The sequence below is a fragment of the Antennarius striatus genome, chromosome 13 (assembly GCF_040054535.1).
Source record: "Antennarius striatus isolate MH-2024 chromosome 13, ASM4005453v1, whole genome shotgun sequence".
In the NCBI taxonomy this organism is placed as follows: Eukaryota; Metazoa; Chordata; class Actinopteri; order Lophiiformes; family Antennariidae; genus Antennarius; species Antennarius striatus.
Window position 1 is genome coordinate 14,747,269 of NC_090788.1, and position 20,917 is coordinate 14,768,185.

The 20,917-nt window shown below is 41.7% G+C and overlaps 2 protein-coding genes across 2 annotated transcripts; one reads left to right on the top strand and one right to left on the bottom strand.

The window, feature by feature from the left end:
* Positions 1 to 1,238: 1,238 nt before the first annotated feature.
* Positions 1,239 to 11,366, top strand: adad2 (adenosine deaminase domain containing 2). The gene is made up of 10 exons (XM_068331754.1): positions 1,239 to 1,276; positions 2,353 to 2,491; positions 2,813 to 2,951; positions 3,570 to 3,710; positions 4,224 to 4,359; positions 5,103 to 5,321; positions 9,016 to 9,230; positions 9,390 to 9,618; positions 10,611 to 10,743; positions 10,901 to 11,366. The coding sequence occupies exons 1-10, from the start codon at positions 1,239 to 1,241 to the stop codon at positions 11,009 to 11,011; spliced, it is 1,500 nt and encodes a 499-aa protein (XP_068187855.1). The 3' UTR covers positions 11,012 to 11,366.
* Positions 11,367 to 12,110: 744 nt separating this feature from the next.
* Positions 12,111 to 20,842, bottom strand: LOC137606426 (adhesion G-protein coupled receptor G4-like). Its single transcript, XM_068331677.1, has 17 exons — positions 20,711 to 20,842; positions 20,455 to 20,584; positions 19,604 to 19,704; positions 19,307 to 19,511; positions 19,044 to 19,209; positions 18,210 to 18,356; positions 17,254 to 17,379; positions 17,121 to 17,166; positions 16,929 to 17,032; positions 16,346 to 16,467; positions 15,856 to 16,124; positions 15,647 to 15,761; positions 14,903 to 14,981; positions 14,540 to 14,741; positions 13,883 to 13,984; positions 13,545 to 13,709; positions 12,111 to 12,766 (listed from the first exon to the last, which is right to left on the bottom strand). The coding sequence occupies exons 1-17, from the start codon at positions 20,826 to 20,828 to the stop codon at positions 12,639 to 12,641; spliced, it is 2,325 nt and encodes a 774-aa protein (XP_068187778.1). The 5' UTR covers positions 20,829 to 20,842; the 3' UTR covers positions 12,111 to 12,638.
* Positions 20,843 to 20,917: the final 75 nt, after the last annotated feature.

The following is a 20,917-nucleotide window of genomic DNA, read 5'->3' on the forward strand; positions in this document are numbered from 1 at the left end:
GTTCTGAAATCGAGCCACAGCTGCATTGACAAATTGATCTCATTTTAAAATTTAGACAGAGGAACAATGACCGAACTTGAGAACACAAAATAAGCCTGCAGATAATAATCAAGAAGAAATCATCAGCGTGATGGACATCAGTGTCTTCCAGCCGCTCTGCCTGAATGGAGAGCCTCGACCCCACAGGGTCATCCTGAGGTTGTGTCAGTCCATGAGGAAGAGGATTACTGCTTTCATCGGTGCTGGTGACACACTCATAACATGTTGTACAACGCTAAAAACGTTGTATAAATGTTGTTTATGTCATGTCACTGTTTTTGTTACGTAGTTAAATATTGTAAATGTAAATTAAGAACAATAGATGGATTTTTTTTTTATATTCATATGACACAAACTGCCCAATAAAAAAAATTGATGATGTGTCCAAATATCTATATGACGGACGGATGGATGGATGGAGGGATGGATGGATGGATGGATGGATGGATGGATGGCCAGTGCCTCCTGGGACTCAGACAGCTGAACACACCACCACCACCTCCTCTGAAGGATTTGAATTAAATTTGAAGGTAAACGCAATAATATCTGACTATTGATGATTTATAAGTGAAAAAAAAACCTGATAATTTATAAATGTAAAAAAAATGTGTTTCACACAAAGTCGTTTTGAAACGTGATTTTCCGTGAGAGACACAGACTCGTTGCTAGCTTAGCAGCTAGGTTGAAGTTTGTTTTAATGTTATTTTTTTTAAAAAGTTATCGTGAAGGTATAAACGGTGGAGAATGGAATAAAGACGTTCACGTTCGAGCGGACCACTGGATTCAGTGATGGATGTGGAGGGACAGCGGGACGTTTTGTTTGAACACGTGTTGTCTAAACATGACTCAGCTATCTTCACACGTGCTAAAGATGGCTAGCTAGCGTTAGCTCCAGCCTGCTAACCCTCATCAGTCCCTTAGGATAAACTAATAATGTCCGATCAATAATAGATAAAACCAGCTGGGGATTACGTTTTTGTATAACTATTATTTTATTTTCTCTTTCTGCTGACAACCAAAATCATACTAATGTCCAGTAATGAAATTGTGGAATTAAGGGTTGCTTATAAAATCGTTTGTAAACACACAACAACAACAACAACAACTCGCAATCTAACTTTGTTCATATTTCCACAGGTCATTTTAAAATAATGGCAAATCGTCGAAGACAAGTTGCTGCTACTTTACATCCTCGGGTGATGGATGCTGAGTTTGATGAAGGTGATGCTGAACTGAGGTAATGAATAACAATAGAAACATGAAGCAGGTCAAGGTGAGAGATTTTATTTATAGCCCATCGTGTACCTGAAGGATAACCATGTCTTTGACAGGAGGATAAAGAAAATAAGAGTACAAACACTGTGATGAAGTCTTATACACATGTACACGCAAATATTCAATATTGGAAGGCAGCAAATAGAAGCACATATTTTATAAACGCTGTGAGATTTGTTGTGAATGTGATACTCAATCTAAACCCTGCTTTCCATGAGATATTGATGACTTTGATGAAACGTTTTCTCTATGAATAAGATGAGCGGCTTGACGATTTGACACCAAAACACTAACAGACTGAATCAATATTATTGATGAGAACAAGTTTTTTTAAATCTCTTGATGTTCATTCACAAAATAATTATGAACTGTGTATTTGCCGACCCGGGTGGGGGTCCTGATGGTCATCTTGTCCGGGTACATGAGACTAATCAAACCATCTGTTTGCTGGTTCTCCCTGAAGTTTCCCTCAGGAGAGATGCACTCAAGAGTATCTCAATTTTATCTGCTAAAGCAAATAATTGGCCGAAATTATTTCAACCTACTCTCAGCCATGAAAGGGGTAAGGAGACCGGTTCGAAGCCAGGCTCGTTGGCCTGCAGGTTCAGAATAAAAGTGCAAATCAGAATATGTTAGAGGTTTGGATAGATTCTTGAAATTTACATCACCAGACCTTGGGGCTGTGCAGTTATGACTTTAAATCAATATTTCTTTATTTGATATGCTGACTTTGACTGGACTAGATCAACTCAAATGCTAATAATGACCTGTTGGTTTGGAAATTGCTAAAATAATCACATTTTGCATTTAAAACTGGTTTTCCTCAACTAAAATTTTAAGATTTGTATGAATTTAAAATATCAGAGGCCTAAGATTAAATTATAACTAGATAATTAAACTAACTAAAGTCAGCACCTGGTCAGAATTCTTCTTTAAAATGGTGTTAGTGAAAATTTTAACTATTGGTTGATATTTTTATGATCAGCTGTTCAATGCACTGATAGTTAAATCTAATTGTGGTTTGTGTTGCTTTTACAGACAAAATCTGCCTCCTTCAGAAGATCAGGAAAAAACTTTCCTTTCTGGTAGTGCTGAGACACCCGGAGTGGAGAAGGATTTTATCCACGCTGATTCTGACAGCGTCCCGTTGGGAGACGACATCAAGAAATTAGAAGAGGTGAAGTCCGGTTTTCCCACTATCAAACACCTTACATCTGGTATATTTCTTCTTTCATGTGGAAGGTGTGGTCGACAGGCCAGAACAATGTGAGAGTAGGAGATCACATGTGTTACCAGAAAATTAATTTGGGCAGCTCTTCCCACCATTAACCTTAGGATAGGACAGAATTGCATTCTGGATGGGAAACAAGGCCCTTCTCACAAACTCACATTGCACGCATGACACCAGCTTTCCTAAATTTACACTGGGATGGACTGAAGCCTTAGAAGAGGAGTAAAACTTTGCCCTCCTATTTACTATTTATTTTGTTTTCTTCAGGATGACTCAAAAGATGACCAGGCTATCATCTCTCTTCCCAAATCATCATCATCCGCTGAAAGCCTCACTCGAAATGAGGAGCTCTTCCCTGAGCAGATGGTGGACTTAAGTGATCAAGATGAGAGCCCAAAGACTGAAGGTTCAGTAGTAGGATTCTCACCGACCGACCCTATTCCAGGTCTAACTTGAGTCTTGACGGCCAAATAAGCTGCAAGGCCTGACCTGAAGCACTGAAAACTATTTTGATGGCAGGTCATGCTAATATGTGAAACAAAAAGCCCTCAGTGAACAATCAAATCACAGTAACGTGTGACAGGTTCATAATTCTCAATGAAAGAATGAAGCAGTTGATGATACAGTCATAATGTCTGAAAATAGAAGTGGGAACTATATTTTTGTATATCTGAATTACCTTTTCCACACTCTCAGAGATTGTTTAAAACATGTTTGTATTATAGAAAAGTGTTCCTTTAATATATGGAAGTGCGCTGCGATCCATGAGTCTCGGAACGCAGCGCACTTCCTGATGCTGTCAGCCAATAGCATGCGCGTACGGTACCACGTGACTACCTACTAAAAATCCGCAATGTAGTGAAGTTGTACATCTTGAAGCAAGAAAAAGCGAATGCTGTACTTGTCATCACTCAAAGTTTGAAAAAGTGTGTTCAGAACGGACTTTACAGTGTAAAGTTCAAAATACAGCATTATCTATCTCTGGTATATGGTTTTCCTTCCATTTTATTTATCTTTTATTCAGTTTGGCAAAGTGCCTGGCATAAAGATCACATGGCAGTACTGAGTAGCGAGAAGTTTGACGACCTTTTGAAGATGAGTCCTGATTTCTACAGCTGTAAGAGCCACATTTCAGCGTTCGTCTTGATAAGAAGTAAGTATGTCAGTGGAATCTTTTAGATTTCTTTCACAGATCTGTCTTTTTATGTTTTTAACTTGATGAAGGAAGCTGTGCTTCTTTGCCACGGTCATACAGAAATACAATTACCAAGGATTTCAAGTACATATAAACATTCTTGTATCGTTAAAACTACCTTAAGAGGAAGTCCAAATGAAATCGTATTTAGTCCTCCAAACAGGTAACACAATACTGGCATGTGTGGGAGAGCTGTGTGTTTTGATCTCAAGAAAACACATATGGTATTTGTTTTACTCTTTAGTCTGTCAGTTTCTAGCTCTTTGAGACAGAACCAGAATCAATGGCATCTTGGTCTTGCTTGCTTTCTTCTAGGTTTTTTGTATTTTAAATACATTTTTTTAGAATGTATTTTTAATATTTGTGAACACTTACTGTAAACACCCTTATATTTCCGTATCACCCTGTCTCTGGTGGTTGCTAGCGACAACATTAGTATTAAAAATGAAAGAAAAAAAAGATGTTCATTTCCTCCATTGAAAGTGTCGAAGACGGGTGCGCAGTACGAGGTGGTGGCATTGGGAGCTGGCCATTCAAGCGGCCAAGAGTGGCTGCGCTTTGATGGGATGATGGTTCATGACGGCCACGCCATGGTCATCGCCAAACGTGCTCTCCAAAGGTACACACCGCTGTTAAAACATAAACTAAGTAGAATCACCTCACAAAATTCAGTTTCAAAGGCAATATGATTTATAACGTCCCCAGTTTCAATACAGTACTCATCACCTATGATTAGTATTTGACCAATCATGGGTGATTTCTCCTAACCCTATTTAAGAGGTGCCTTTGCTTTTTTCCGTGCTACTTAAAACATGCTTGAACACACTGCACAGAAATAACTGATTCTTAAAAGTTCGTTCTACAACATGAAGCCTGGAGGGAAATACAGAGCAGTCCTCTCAGACTTTTACTCCAGGATAAACGATTCTAGGTTGTTGGATAAACCTAAATAAAATAGTGTCATAAAATAATTTCAAAACATTACAAAGAGAATATTTCAAAGCGCTAGCTCATCAACTTGCTGGCAGCTTATTTCAAAAACTTGAGACAGAGCCAGTAAGATTGGAAAAGCCAAAAAAAAAACCTTTTGGGGAAATCAGAGTGACGGTTGATAACAGGATGACTGTTTAAAGCAGACTCTTCAGTCACAAAAGAGCAAACAGTTTGTCTTTCCATTGTTTTATTTTGTTTTTATGTATTACACAACATATGAAGAGTTTCTGGACTGAACGTGACACTACAAAGTGTAAACATTCCCTTTCCCTGATGATCATTCATCCTCTGGTACCGTCGTAGGTGTTGTTGCGGTCGACATGCCGTTGTGGCTCAAAGTGAGAATGGTCTTTTCTGGCTTGTGTCCAGGTTTCTGTTTAAACAGCTTCTGTTGTTCTTTGATGCCGATCCAAAGGCCAAGAAGGACTGCATTTTCCAAACTGGAGCAGACTGCCAGCAGCTCCAGCTCAAACCTGCCATCAGTCTTCATCTCTACACCAATCACTGTCCTGAAGGAGCTCCAAAGAACTCCCAGTACAGCAGCTGGTTCCTCCCATCTTTTAAATGTTTCTGTTCCATGTGTTCTGTGTTAAACATTATTTTGCAGTGTATAAGCGATACTCTTTAGGGGTTTTTAATGTTGCTACATACAGAGCTACAGTAATCTCTCATTACTCGCGGGGAATGGGTTCCTGGATCACCCGCAAAAAAATAACTCGATAACAAACTATTATTTACGGTAATTTAAATATTTCTGAACCAGAGGATCCAGATGATTGCCCACACTGACATTTAACCATCTTATATCTCTATTACCTTTTCCCACACTTAGACTTGCAGCACCCCCGGTGCTTCTTATGCTGGGCAAGGATGCTGGGCACACGATATTCCATGAACGGTCTTTATTATCTTTATTTGCGACCAGCCTCAACAAGGAACAAACAAGAACTGACAACAATCTCCCGCTCGTGCTTTCACTCTCGCTCTCACGCCCCCTTCTCGGTCTTGCGAACACATGCAGAACAAACACACAGACGCCAACAGACACAACAGAACAACACAGGTTATCACAGACCGTTTAAAACACTTCGATATTAAAGAAAAATCTTGAAGCACAAACAATAGAGGGATTACTGTATTACTATGTAAGGGCAACAAAATGCAGTAGTTGTTCATATCTTTTGAATAACTTGGTATACTAGCTTCAAACCTATATTGAATTTTATCCAAATATAATTTTATGTCATTTCCATGTCAGCAAAATTTTGAAGGTGGATCTAAACTGTGATTTAGTTGCTTATAGTGTTCTACCAGCTACTTATGATATACTCGAAACTAAATATACTCTACAAAAATATAAACGCAACACTTTTGTTTTTGCTCCCATTTTTCATGAGATGGAATTAAAGATCTATAATTCATTCCAGATACACAATATTACCATTTCTCTCAAACATTGTTCACAAAACTGTCTAAATGTGTGATAGTGAGCACTTCTGCTTTGCTGAGATAATCCATCCCACCTCACAGGTGTGCCACATCAAGATGCTGATCTGACATCATGATTAGTGCACAGGTGTACTTTATACTGCCCACAATAAAAGGCCACTCTGAAATGTACAGTTTTGTCTCACAGCAAATTGCCACAGATGCCACAAGCATTGAGGGAGCGTGCAATTGACATGCTGACAGCAGGAATGTCAACCAAATCTGTTTCTCGTGCATTGAATGTTCATTTCTCCACTATAAGCCGTGTACAAAGGTGTTTCAGAGAAAATGGCAGTACATCCAACCAGCCTCACAACCGCAGACCACGTGTAACCACACCAGCCCAGGACCTCCACATCCAGCAGGTTCACCTCCAAGATCGTCTGAGACCAGCCACTCAGACAGCTGCTGAAACAATTGGTTTGCATAACCAATTTCTGCACAAACTGTCAGAAACCGTCTCAGGGAAGCTCAACTGCATGCTCGTCGTCCTCATCGGGGTCTTAACCTGACTCCAGATCATCACCGTAACAGATTTGAGTGGGCAAATGCTCGCATTCGATGGCGTCTGGCACATTGGAGAGGTGTTCTCTTCGTGGATGAATCTCGTTTTACATTGTTCAGGGCAGATGGCAGACAGTGTGTGTGGCGTCGTGTGGGTGAGCGCTTTGCTGATGTCAATGTTGTAGATCGAGTGGCCCATGGTGGTGGTCGGGTTATGGTATGGGCAGGCATCTGTTATGGACGAAGAACACAGGTGCATTTCATTGATGGCATTTTGAATGCACAGAGATACCGTGATGAGATCCTGAGGCCCATTGTTGTGCCATACATCCATGAACATCACCTCATGTTTCAGCCAGATAATGCATGGCTCCATGATGCAAGGATCTGTACACAATTCTTGGAAGCTGAAAATTTCCCAGTTCTTGCATGGCCAGCATACTCACCGGACATGTCACCCATTGAGCATGTTTGGGATGTGCTTGACCGGCGTATACGACAGCGTGTACCAGTTCCCACAAATATCCAGCAACTTCGCACAGCCATTGAAGAGGAGTGGACCAACATTCCACAGGCCACAATTGACAATCTGATAAAGTCTATGCGAAGATGATGTGTTGCACTGCATGAGGCAAATGGTGGTCACACCAGATACTGACTGGTTCTGAGTCCCCAGGCCCCAATAAAGCAAAAAAAACCCCTGCACATTTCACAGTGGCCTTTTATTATGGGCAGCATAAGGTACACCTGTTCACTAATCATGATGTCAGATCAGCATCTTGATGTGGCACACCTGTGAGGTGGGATAGATTATCTCAGCAAAGCAGAAGTGCTCACTATCACACATTTAGACAGATTTGTGAACAATGTTTGAGAGTTTCAAGTTTATTCTTATATAGCCTAGATTCACAATGTCTCAAAGGGCTTTACAATCTGCACATGGGCGATATCCCTCTGACCTTTGTGCACTGCCTTCGAGCAGTACGACCCTCGGATAAGGAACAACTCCCCCCAAAACCCTTTTAACAGGGGAAAAAATGGATGGGAGAAACCTCAGGAAGACTACAGAGGAGGGACCCCTCTTCCAGGAGTGGACAGATGAAGCAATAGATATCGCATGTACAGATTAACAAAACAGTAATAACAACAATAACAATAATAAATGTATGACAAAGGCACGCTGATCCATCCAGTAGAGCGAGTCACCACCAGCCGATGAAGCACACAGAGGTCACCAATTGCCGAGGATCCACCACTCTGAGGACAGACCAAACAGTGCCTAAGTCATTGTTCTCAAAAAAATTACAGTGTAAGATTACCCTGCCAAAACCCAAAAACCACAGCAGAACCAAATGAGACGAAACCAGACTCCCCTAGTGGATGGTGAAACAGGACCATTGTGCAGCTTGTGATATCACCGGCCATGGAAGCAGACAGAGGTAGTCGATTGCCGATGATCCGCCACACAAAGGCCTGAGAGAGAGAACAGAAGGAGGGAGAGAGATAGAGAGAGAAGGGACAAGAGTGGTGCTAGAGGGACCAGAATAGCAGAGGATTAATGGGAGGCAGGGGTCTAACTAAGAAATCCTACGGCTCGTCGGCAGGACTTAAACATTGAGACTGCCACCCCGGATATTACTTGTATGTTAGGTAGAACAGATACGTTTTGAGTCTAGATTTAAAGATATTTACGGATTCAGACTGTCTAATACCTATAGGGAGATTATTCCACAGGAAAGGGCACGATAGGAGAAGGCCCTCTGGCCAGCTGACTTCTTTTTAACTCTAGGAACACACAAGAGACCTGTATTCTGAGAGCGGACAGAAATGGTAATATTGTGTATCTGGAATGAATTATAGATCTTTAAGTCCACCTCATGAAAAATGGGAGCAAAAACAAAAGTGTTGCGTTTATATTTTTGTTGAGTATTATTTTTACAGGCAGTGACCCCTAAACCATTAGTCCTGAAATTAAGGTTTACTAATATTAAAATGATCATCCACCTGCAAGCCAATGTCTTTCAAACAACTTGAAAGTTTCTCTCTGTGAATTTCTGCATGTGTGGGTTGAGGGGAAGGAGGCCATCAGCAACAAAACATCCTTCACTGGCTTTTGATAACATCTGAGAGGGAGTTCTCCTTTTAAAATCTCAAGAAACAAACAAATTCTACCTTTAATCTGTACTTTTGCTTCATTTGCTCTTGAAGTCCTTGTTATCATGAGTAAACAAAACTTTTTGCTCTGCATTCAAATAGAATCAAATTGAATGAGATGCTATGTGCTGCTTAGGGAACCTGTGATCAGCCTCTGGGACACTGCAAACCTGCATTATCTCACCAACGGCTTGCTGGTGCCCGTGAACTACATGGACCCGAGCATCTGGGGGGCCAAAGTGTGCTGCGTGTGTGGTAGTGACAAGTTTTACCGCTGGACTGTGACTGGAGTTCAGGGTGCACTGCTGAGTCACTTCATCCAACCGCTGTACATCACCAGCGTGGTTGTAGGTAGAGAGCCTCAAAGACGTTTGACACTGGAGTTGTGGAGCCACAGCTGCAGCTCCCTGCTCTCAGCCAACAAATAGTTCAATCAAATCAATTTCTTCCACTTCTGGTTTTTTTTTGTTTTTTTAAATTCCCCCTAAAAATATCATTCCTTTTATTTAGGGAGCAAGAAAATCCTCCACGAGGAAGTATTTAATACCAATAAGCGACCTGGTGATAAATCACAGGAGGTTCTGCTGCCGCCCTCCAAACAACGTGACATCCTGTTCTGTGGTGACTATGTGGGGCCACCTTCTGCCTTGCTGCAGCATGAGAACCTCAGCATCAACTGGTGCCTCGGAGACAAGGATATTGAGGTTTTGGACGGCAGCAAGGGCTTCATCATTGATGGGTAAGACACAGATGCATTATACAAGAATTTCGTCTTTGTTCTGTCTTCTGTCCTTACGTCCAGTAAAGTGATCCTGCATCACGTGGGTCAGTAATGCAGGAAGAATATAGCAAAACTGGTGATGCAGTTTGTTCATTTGATGGTTTCGGTGCAACCTGAGGTTCGAGTCCTGTCTTGGTTTCAGAACTTCAGACTTCAGTTGCTGGTGACCTGGAGCTAGACGGTGGCACCGATGTGGCTCCCACTGCAGGCTCTGTTGTCCCCCAGCCCAGATTACTGCCAAAAATAGATTTCAGATCGCGCTTGGCGCTTGCATTGTTGCTGATAATTTCAGTCTGTCCTGCAAGGCTGATCTGTTAGTTTAGTGTTTGGTGTGCTTGTTTAGCGAAGGCAGTTCTGTGGTTTAACATGTCAGGATGAGCATTGTAGCCTGTTCCAAACACACTGCGCAAATAGACAAAAATAGGCTCCTGAGAGCCGATGAGAGAATAAGAATGCCTTGTGTCAAACTAAGATCGCTTGAGTTTAAAAATTGGAAGATTTTTTTGTGGAATATCAGTGATGTATTCTCAATCCAAACACGTCTGCATGTTTGAAACAGATGTGAAATGCAGCGCAGAAATGAAAAAAAAACCACTAGAAAGTTAGTTTTTACCCTGAGGAGTGGAAACCTGCAGGGACATCCTCCATCCTCCACAACTCTGATGCTAATCAGCTGGCTGGCATCTTTTTTAAAACAGCTAAATTCTTTGTAATCAATGTGTGAGAACATGTATGTTTGTGTGTTATTTAAACAGCAAACTTTTTGATCTTTGGTATGCATGTAAGACTGTTGAATCATTCATTCATTCATTCATCTTCCAACCCGCTTAATCCGCTAACGCAGGTCGCGGGTTGTGAGGCAGCAGCTCTAACCACTGCGCCACCGTGCTGCCCCTACTGTTGAATCAATGAAAACGTATTAGTCATTATTAATTTCTCCTTTCTCCCAGCTCTCCCTTTGTGAGTGGACCCGGCCTCTCCAGCAGACTCTGTAAGAGAGCGTTCTACAGTTATTTCCGCCGGGTCGCGCAGCTGGGTGGGCGTAACACCCTGCTGGACTTCCCCACTTATCGCAGCGCCAAGGTGTGTGGCATCTACAGAACTTCATCACATCAGGACCAGGAAGGACAGATTGTCAGCGTGGTGACTGTGGCTGACTTGTGTAGTCTGCCACCGCTTTTAGCGTAGCTTTGTTTCAGGGTGTGGTGCATAACTTTGGTAACAGTCAGTTGTTTTGCAGGAAGGAGCCGTCACGTACCAGGAAGTCAAAGATCTGGTCAAGCAACAGTTTGTCTGCAACCGTGCGGGTTCCTGGAACTCCAAGAAGCTGGTGGACTGCTTTGGTCCCTGAATGTGCTGCCAGTATCGAGCCGAATTGAAGTTCCTCTTGAGAGATTGTGCAGAGTTCTATGCACTTTGTTGATTTCTATTTGCACTTATTGAGTTCTGTTTGTATAAGAGTTTTTGCTTTTGGTTTGTGTAGGTGTGTGAGAAAAATAAAAGACCTCGCCATAGTGAAGTATTCAGTTTGAATTAGCTGTGGGTGGGAAAACATTTGTTTGGGGTTAGTTATTTTTTGCCCTGTCAAGTAGGTTGTTTGTTTACCGACCAAATAAATCTCTGGCACCGCGGTGCACCGGTGTCCCCCACCTCTCGCCTGCAAGTCTGCTGGGATAGGCTCCAGCAACCCCCGTGACCCACGACTGTTAAAGGACATGTTATAGTTCAGTGGTTTTCGTCTCACTGTCAATGTATAATAAATACAGGGAATTTAGAATCAGTAGGTTGTGTCATTATTTGCAATACAGTGCGCCTTCGTTACTTGTGGTTAATGCGTTCCAGGAATCACACGCGAATAACGAATTCCACGGTATAGTGACAAACTACCTTATTTTTTACAGTAATTTTAAACGTTTATGAACCCCCCCATACTGATATTAAACCAGCTATTACCTTTTCCACCACTCTTATAGACTGGTTAAAGCACTTTTGTGTCTCACAAAAGTTCGAGACACGGAACGTAGCACACTTCCTGATGCGCTTACGATATCAGGTGACTACCTACTAAAAATCCGCAATGAGGTGGTCACGCGTGTTGATGCGCGAACTTGCAAGGGATTACTGTAATGTGTTTTCCAGTTTTTGATCACTACGGTACAAAACATTTTGTAACCATGTTTTAAATTATACTGGAATTTGTCCAAGCCACAATCTAAAGACTCACTTGTAATTGTCCATGAAGTTGATTCAAGACTCGAAAAAGATCTGTGAAACATTACAGAGGTAGTAAAGGTAGGAGTTTTAAAATCCTAACATGACATGACATTAAAAACTACAGATTTATTTTTTAATCTGAAATATGCACATGCTGCACGATTTGAAAAGTAATTGTACTAATCCTAACAAAAATATGTTAGAGTGGGATATTTACCCCCTCCTGTACTCTATGTTTATCATAAGTCAGAGTATTTAAATGATGCATACAAGCACAGAAAACCAATTCTACGTCAACACATTAATGGAGTAAAACATGTAATCAGTTTGTTTATCCTAAGAGGACGCTTTCTGCAAAAGTGGAGGTAAAGACAAGGAGACTTACATCATGGAATTAAAAATGTTATATTTTCATGCAAACTGTGTGGTACCATGGTTCATTGTCACCATGGCTCCACTAACCAGTTGCTTGGCAACCATCTCCTCCTTGGATCCAATGCTACTGCTCATGTCCTCATAATTACAGGCTCTTTTACAATATTTGGCAAAAACAAGAAACAAGAAACTGAATTGTGTGATAAGATAACCTAATGAAACATACAACAGAATACAAGCCTTTGCTATTATTAATTGTGGCACTTTGCTGCATGCGTAATATCTCCGGTTCTGTTTTAAAGCATTTCACGACATTTCTAGGATTTCCAAGTCTGCATGTTCATGTGTGCAAAAAACACATCTACATCTGTCTTATCTTTTTTTTTTTTTTACTGCTGGCTGAGCAAGTGATCCCTCCAGCCAGGCGTTGGGTTCAGTCCTCGGTGGGAAGGCAGAGCTCCGGTTCCTGGGGTGCTTCTCTGGGCTCGAGGGAGAACCACACAATTCACAAGAAGGTCTGCAAGATACATAAATACCCATCAACAATGTGACTCTTTGAAAAACATGACTTTTGATAATGTGTGGTTGAAGAATGTGTTTCTGAGAGCTAAGGGTCAAACTAGAATTGTACTAGGAAAGGAAACCTTTGAGAAGTATTGGTTATCTCCTTTTATTTGTTTTTATTTGTCATTTTCTGCAGTTTCTTGACTCCGCAGTCCTTCAGGGCGACCCCCCCTTACATCGGCAATGGTGGAGGACCCTGGAAGGAGTATGTGGGAGGAATAGTCTCCCTTACCTAAATAAAACTTGCTTGCTGTAATTCAACTCATTTGAGTGACCAGTGAGGCCCCTGATGATTTCCAATCCCCCACTGCCAAAGGGATTTCTCATACATTTCATGCAGGTTGGGGATGTGAAATCTACCTGGGCCATCTTCGCAGCTTCAGGCTGCTGCTGAAAGTCTTTTCAATGTGACTGGTCACGTGTCACCATGGAGTAGAGCATCCTGTCCTGGTTAAGAAACCTCCTGGGTGCCTACCTTTAAAGGTTTCCTCTGTATGCGAGATCCTGAGGTTTGGTATATATCATCAGTCCTGGTGCCTCTGGGTTCCTCAGGAGGAGCCAGAAAGTGTTCCCGGGGAGAGCGATGGCTAGAAAAAGCCTATTTGACTCCACCGCCGATGTGAATGAATTATTATTTTCTGTGCTAAGACGTGTATGAAAATTATAGCAGTGCTTCCAGATAGTTATGACTATGTGTGGTGCTTCTAAATCCCCTCTGTTTGTGTCCTCACCCAGGTTCGGCCTCTCGCAGGACGAGTTTCTCTGGCTGGAGTCTGAGGAAGCTGAGGTGCTGTCCGTAGAGCTGGACTTCACAGAGCGGACCGATGGCACTGATGACCTCGGAGGCTTTGCTTTGGGTTTGACCACAACTCCAGTCGATGCTGAGTTGCTCCATTCTGAATGAGCGCAGCAAAGCCAGGTGAAAGTTATCATGCATACGGTTACTTGTTTTTATTAGTTAACCTCACAATGGTTTGTCCTCCACAACACGGTGAGTGTGATAGCAAAATAATAAGTTAAATGTGTGTGATACGATGAAGTTAATTCTTATTATAGGTGGTTGCCATACCAGAATTTTCTTCCATTCTAAAGCGACCAAAGCACAGGTGGATTCTCCACTCTTTTCTAACGTTCTCCTTCATCAGACAGTGGAAGAAAAAAATAAAAAGTCCTGCAATACAAGCAAAAGTGAGATGTGGTTGTGAGCTTTGGAGAACAACTAGTGGCTTTGAGTTGGTGACTCTCCTCTTTTAGAAGACATATTTAATTTAGACTTGAGCAGTGCAAAACAAAAAAGTCGTGCTCTCCTGTTGCGTCAGTCTGACATAAAAGAGAGACCGCTAATACAAAGACCAGCCGAGGTAAAGGTATTCATGAAATAGTTACATCATTCTGCCTCCGTTTGATTTCTGTCTGTTTTATTGGAGAGTTTAGTTGGTGCCGTGCACGCCGTCAGCAAACTTCCATTCAATAATTAAATGCGCTGCAACAGAAACAATGGATCTCATGGAAGAACAAAGCAGAAGATATTTAAGTCAAGTCTATGAGAGTAAAGACGTTTGCAAATGTTCCAAGTCAGATCTTGCTAGGAATTAGGATTTAAATCCACCAGAAACCAAAACATCTCATCAGTGGTGCTACCTTCTGGATGCAATGTGAGATCAGATCACTTCTAATGTGCTGTCAGATATTAATTATCCTCCATGGCTTCCGGTGGCTGTCTAACCTTGTAAGCTGTTGAGTCCAGCAAAAAGGTACAACAGAAATATTCTGGCTGGTCCCCAGGTGAAGAAGCCAACGGTCCACGTTAGTCCGAGTAACAGCGTGAGGCTGGCGACGCCCTTCAGGTCGTGAATGACGCCCCTGTGGTTGTAGGCTGGGCTGCTGACCTGCATGTGTCGCATCTGGATGAGAACCACCACAAAAATCTAAAAAGAAAGATTTGTCAGAGGACAAAAGACAAAAGTATGTATGAATACATCCTGTATACATTTGTGTCCGGTGTCGCCATCAGAAAGGTCATTGGAAGGATTCTGTGATAGACATTTTCTTATCGTTTGCTTGTCATCGTATTTATATAACCACTTACCGCAATGTTGAAGAGGAAGATCAGCAGAGCGTAGGCAACCACAGACACATAAAATGTCACATCGTCCTGGAGCCAGCAGCTGAAAGGTTCAGTAGAAAAAGGAGACGGAGAAGATGAAGGTGAGCCTTTTATCGTCCCAGGATCACAAGAGGCTTTTGAATGGCTGATCACTATTTTTGACATCATGTCATGTGACACAACACTTTGGCACCATTATGACCTGCTGGATATAAGATGGAATCATTAGCTGTAATACAAAGCAAATCACAATTTGGGACTAACGCAGATGTTTATTCTAATCTATTAAGAAATATAGATAATTTAAAAACATATTTCATTTGTCCATTCCTCTCAAAAATAAATATTGTTAATATCACAATTTCTGAATATATACTAGTATATTTAACTGCTGCACACATGATGTTTCATACTTCCTGTTCCAGTCAGTGCATGAGCACTGAAGTCCACATCACAATGGTGCAATTTTCATTTTGGATCAGGACCTGCTTTTACAAAATAATCAGTTGTCTCAGATTAGATTTGAGGTACATTTCCCTCTTGTACATTATTGTTGTTGTTGTTGTTGTTTTTGTTGTTATTATTATTATTATTATTATTATTATTATTACTATTATTTTTATTACCATGTAGTAGCAATGTTAGAAAATACCATGATAAAGGTGTCTCCCTACAGACTGATACCACTGTTCAAATAGACATAAACTATTGGAAGCCACAGCTTACAAGTTGTCAGAGTTGTCCAGTGACTCTAAAGTGTGCAGACCATCAGTGTAGAGGTGGCTGCCATAGGCGTCTCTATTCATGATGAACACCAGGATGCAGATCAGCAGAGGAATTCCTGGAGGGATGGAAACACTCAAGTTTAAACTGTGGCCTTAGCCTCGAATAATCTGTTTGTGTGTCTGAAAATCAGTCAGGCACACATGACTTACCCCAGCCTAGAGCACAGAACTTGAGGATATAAGAGGGAATGTAGACATTGAAGACTTTCACAAGTGCAAAATACATGTTCACAGCCTCTAATCCCATCCAGGTGAATGAAGCCAGGAGGAAGTAGTGCAGCGTGGAAGCCACAGCCACGCACAGGCCATGCAGGCCCCAGGAGGACAGCCATGAGTCGACAAGGAACACCAAGTTTAAGCCCAGCAGCGCCAAGGAGAGGTTGATCAGGATCTGAGATGGGTAGTCTCGACGAAGCTTTCTGATGTGGACAGGAAGCAAAATGTAAACACAGCAAGAAAAAGCAAGAATCATTTGCAATCTAACACAAAACATGACGAGGAAAACAGTGTAGTCATGCATGGACAGTGTTGTGCATTGTTCAGTAATATCTGTTAGTGTTGACACTATCTGTAAGCCCTACCAGCAGGCTACCAGCCTGCAGGTTAACACCTATGACAGAAAGCTGAAAACCTGACTCACTCGAAAGCCGTGTACGTGAGGAGAGTGACTCCCAAGAACAGTGAAGAGAATCCACAACCAACATAGGTGATAATAGTCAGGATCTGCTCATTAGCCAGGTCCACCTGAGTCCTGGAGACGTCCTACACACACACACGCGCACACACACACACACACACACCACACACACACACACACACACACACACACACACACACACACACACAGAGAGAGAGAGAGAGAGAGAGAATTACAACCCTGATATAATTACAGTTCTAGAATATCTACAACACAGATATGTCGAAGTAAACATGCTTATTCCACTCTTTAATGTAATTTATTTATAGTCTTTACTCAGGTCTATTCTGACATCAAGTAACATACCTTTGCTATTATTTAAAACACATTCCCATTTTATTCAAGTCTGTCAAAGATAATGAATGTGTTGAAGTTTTCTCACAGGTGGCTCCTTTCTAAATATTATGCACTGAGCGCCCTCTAATGGTGGAGTCTGAGCTTCATGCCTTTGCTATCAAAACCCTCTGTGCTTTATCTGTCAGGCAAAAGCACGCTTTCCATCAAAGAGAAAATAAGCGGAGCAAACCATGAGAACTCCAAAGTGTGTGAGATGATCACACAGGCACGTTGTGTGGTCAACGCTGCTGTTGAATGTTCTACAGCCGGAGTCATCCCAGCCTCCGTTTCCATCTAGATGATGACAGGCATTTAGCATCCCACAGCCGATCCAGCGTATATTTAAAAAACGATGTTAGTGGTAACTTAAATCAGAACCTACTGTTTTTATTGAAGTTCCAGTAAACACACTGGACATCCTTATAGAGCTTGACCAGAGAATGAGAAGTGTGTTATTTATTGTTAGTTCATTATGCTGAGCAGCAACGAGTCAGCGCTCTGAAGGGTGTGTTTACTGTATTGGGTGTTAGGTGGTGCAGCATCACTTTGACATCTTCCTTCAGGTTTGTGATTGGAGAGCTCACATTGGTGACACTGGCTGACACTACAAAGGTGTTGAGCCTCCACCCCCTCTGGTTGTTCTGGAAATGAAAGTCAATGAAAGGGTAATTTGCAGGCAATTCTAAGTAAAACATTAATAATTCAAAAGAGGTTCATATTCTGATTAGTTTGCACCTTTGTTGCACTTGAGGGTTTTCTGTAAAATCCATGTTTGTGAATTTATGAGTCATGGTTGTCCTACTGGAGGTCATAACAGCCCTAAAGTGACATCATGTCATATGTGTAAAACCACAACCAGTACAATTTTGGATTTTTTTTGTTTTGTTTTTTTTATTTTAAAGTAGTTAACAGCTAACTTTGAGAGTTTGTACTGTCAAACTGGGGAGACAGTGGGAGGTGTGGGAGCTCCATACCAGTTGAGAAGAGGAAGAGATCTCCAACCAAGGAGCAGGGAAGGTTTCAGTGTTTTAGAGTAGGTTAAAAACCTTCCAGTCTGATAAAGCCTACATTCAGGGCTGACACAGGCTGGCCTGTTGTTAAACTGCTGCAGAAAAGACCGCTGGGGGGGGTCTCATGACACGCTGACACCCTTCATGGACTTTTTCCTCACCCAGTTGGAGGGTCCGAGATGGAGGTTGTTCCTCTGTACAGATTGTAGAGCCATCAGATTGTCATGTGTGAATTTGGGCTATACAAATCTATTGTTGACCAGTAATCATTGTCATGTCACGTCTGTGGTTTTATTGAACTAGATGACAACCCTGCTATTTCACGTGTCATGCCTGTGGAACACCACAGTTATGTTGTCATTTTGTTTGGTGTAAATAAACAAAAAGTGATGAGAGAAAGGATCTTTGTAGCAGTGCTATCTGTGTTAAATGGGCTTTTGAGAGGAAGGAGACATGCAGACCCTGAAGAGCAGTGGGATGCCGTAGAACTGGAACATAACCCTTGATGGGGGTTGGTTCCAGCTGTTCTGAGGGAAGTTGTGCTGAAGGACAGATGGCAGGGAGATGAAAGCCACCGTACCGTTGAATGAATACCTGTTGATGAAAATCTACGGCATAAAGAGAGATGAGTTCATTTTCTATGCAACTCATGGTGGTTTTTTTTAAATTGTATAATAGATCATGAAGTGTGATAACTGAGTAACAATTAAACAGTGATTTTTTCCTGTTTCCTTATAACATTGTAGAAGGTGTGGTTCTTGTGAAGTTCAGCTGTCAGATATAACTAACACAAATGACCCTAGAATTGTATTCACTTTCTGGGGTAAAGCCGTATAAAATGTGTGTTCATGATCAGGTGATAGACGTGTGACTGTCACGGCGTTTTTATTTAAATTGTGCTATATAAATAAAGTGGATTGGATTGGACAGTGTTGAGAAACATGACTTTCCCTATCTTCAAGCTATTTGATGTGAAATGAGGTGAACAGACCCGAACTGCAGCAGGAAACAACTTTCCTCCTATCAGATAATGAGAGATGTTTTTACATTGAACTCGGAAATAAACAATATAATTACAGTATAATTACATAATGCAGTATAATACAGTATGATTAACATAAGGGCAGACTTTGTGGCACGTGAACACAACAACACAACGCTGGTGGTTGTCAGACTGGTGTTGGTGTAACAGTCCCATCTGCTTTCCTTTTGTTCATGCGATCAGTATCTTCACCAACCTCAGACGTCAGACCTGATGTCTCTGAGGACGTTTGTTGCCATCTGTGGTCACTAACCTCAGGCTTTGTGCCTTCACGATCAGAAGACACTCCGAAAGTCAACTTGCTGAACTGTCCAGGAACCACATCGACCACTGCGATGGCAATGGCTGGAGCAGCCAGGGTGGAGGAGCCCTCGTAGCCCTCCATCCTGTCTCCCACTGCCTCCGTGATGTTCAAGATGCTGCAGAGAAACATGGAGATGGAGGGAAAACAGACACCAAACCAAAAAGCTGAGCAGAACCTTTCTGCATAATTTCTATTCATTGTTCCATCCTTACGTATTCGTGAAAGGCAGCAGGTTGCTGTCAGACTCCAGTATGTCTGAGATGATGTTAATTAGAGCTTGGCCCAGTTTCGTTGTGACCGCGTTGAGATTGACAACATCCTGCAGCTTCTTGAGGACCGTCACCAGCTCCTGGTAGTTGAGGGTAGTGTGGTCGGTAAGTAAATCCTCAATCATGGCCACCACATCCAGGGCATTGTCTGGAGATGGAACGATACTGGATTAAATGTTTTCAGAGCCATCTGATTCAACTAATGTTGTTTTTCGTGGGATGGGATCTTTTGATACAGACCAGCGGTGACTTCGACTTGATCCAGATCAGGGATGGTCTCCACCAGTAGAGAACACGGCTGCAGGTCTGGGACCAGCCAGTGGGTACTAATGCACAGTTTACTGGGGTGGAGACAGCAGGAGAATATTTTAATCTGTCTTGTAATTACTTTTTTAAGTTTATAGTTTCTCTAGAAGTTTGCAGTCAATGATTTGACGTGTTTTCCACATCTGTGTTTGTCCAAGATTGGCTTGGGCCGAAATAGATCTATTACACCAACTCACTAGTGACACCAATCTTCTAGTTAATGGTTTTTATAGCACAGCCACCTTTAGGTTTTATCACTGTGACTCAGCGCAGAGAGAAAACTGAATACACTGTAAATATAAACCAACGGATGTAATCAGTACCCAAATAGGCCTGGACTCGTTCATGTGTTAAATTTAAGTTGGCAGCCAGATAAGTGCTTGGACTCTTTTCATTGGAGCTTCATGATGAATTGTCTGTAGTTTTTTTTTATTCAGAATGATTCCTCCTGGTAATTATTGATCAAATCAAATGTCATTTCAGCAACTTTATCACTTTGAAAACGTTACCCTGTGACTGATTTAAGATTTAAGAAGTTCTTCTTTGCAGTCGACAGTCCAAATCAAAAATATTCCAGAAATATCTTGAAGAAAAGCATGTTCTCAAAAGTTATATTTACAACTATAGGGAACAGAAATATTTCCAAAATGGGCAGTAACTTCTCTTTCAGAAGTTTGGTTTGTACACTCAGATCCTCTGGACTGTTCTATATTTGTTTTACTGGGTTTTCTCTCACATGCCAAAGAAATCCCATCATAGAAAGTCTAATAATAAACTGTGCTCACCAGTGTCGGGTGGCATAGCAGTTTGGGTTTTTTGGGCATGGCAAACTTGCATTTTCCCCCCCTGAAGTGGTGGGCCATTCAAACAGGCCTTTCCTCGTCTGATGGGATTCTGCATCGCATTTTACTATCACTACCACACAGCAGCGAGACATAGAGGAAGAGAAAGAGGAGAGTACGTATAATGAATATAATCTCAATATTTGAAAGGAAATATAATGTCAGTTTTCTTGTTTTATGCATGGGAGCCGCTCCTTACATATACGGCTTATTTGTATGTCCTCAGTTGCTATGGAGATGGATCCATTATTGTATGGTGTCAGCAGTAGGTCTCTTATCCGCTCCTCCATTTCCTGTGTGTCTGATTGAGACATCATGACTTGAATTTGAAAAACACAGCTCTCTCTGCAGACGGAAAAAAAGAAATTACTGGTTGCAAAAGCCTCATTACTGGGTTGATCTTAAT

Coding starts and splice junctions, on each gene's coding strand:
- adad2 (XM_068331754.1), top strand. CDS start 1,239: ATGGATGCTGAGTTTGATGAAGGTGATGCTGAACTGAG. Junction 1,277..2,352: donor GAAGGTGATGCTGAACTGAG/GTAATGAATAAC, acceptor TTGCTTTTACAG/ACAAAATCTGCCTCCTTCAG. Junction 9,231..9,389: donor CATCACCAGCGTGGTTGTAG/GTAGAGAGCCTC, acceptor CCTTTTATTTAG/GGAGCAAGAAAATCCTCCAC.
- LOC137606426 (XM_068331677.1), bottom strand. CDS start 20,828: ATGATGTCTCAATCAGACACACAGGAAATGGAGGAGCGGATAAGAGAC. Junction 17,033..17,120: donor CTGGAACTTCAATAAAAACA/GTAGGTTCTGAT, acceptor GTCATCATCTAG/ATGGAAACGGAGGCTGGGAT. Junction 14,742..14,902: donor TCTTCCTCTTCAACATTGCG/GTAAGTGGTTAT, acceptor CTTTCTTTTTAG/ATTTTTGTGGTGGTTCTCAT.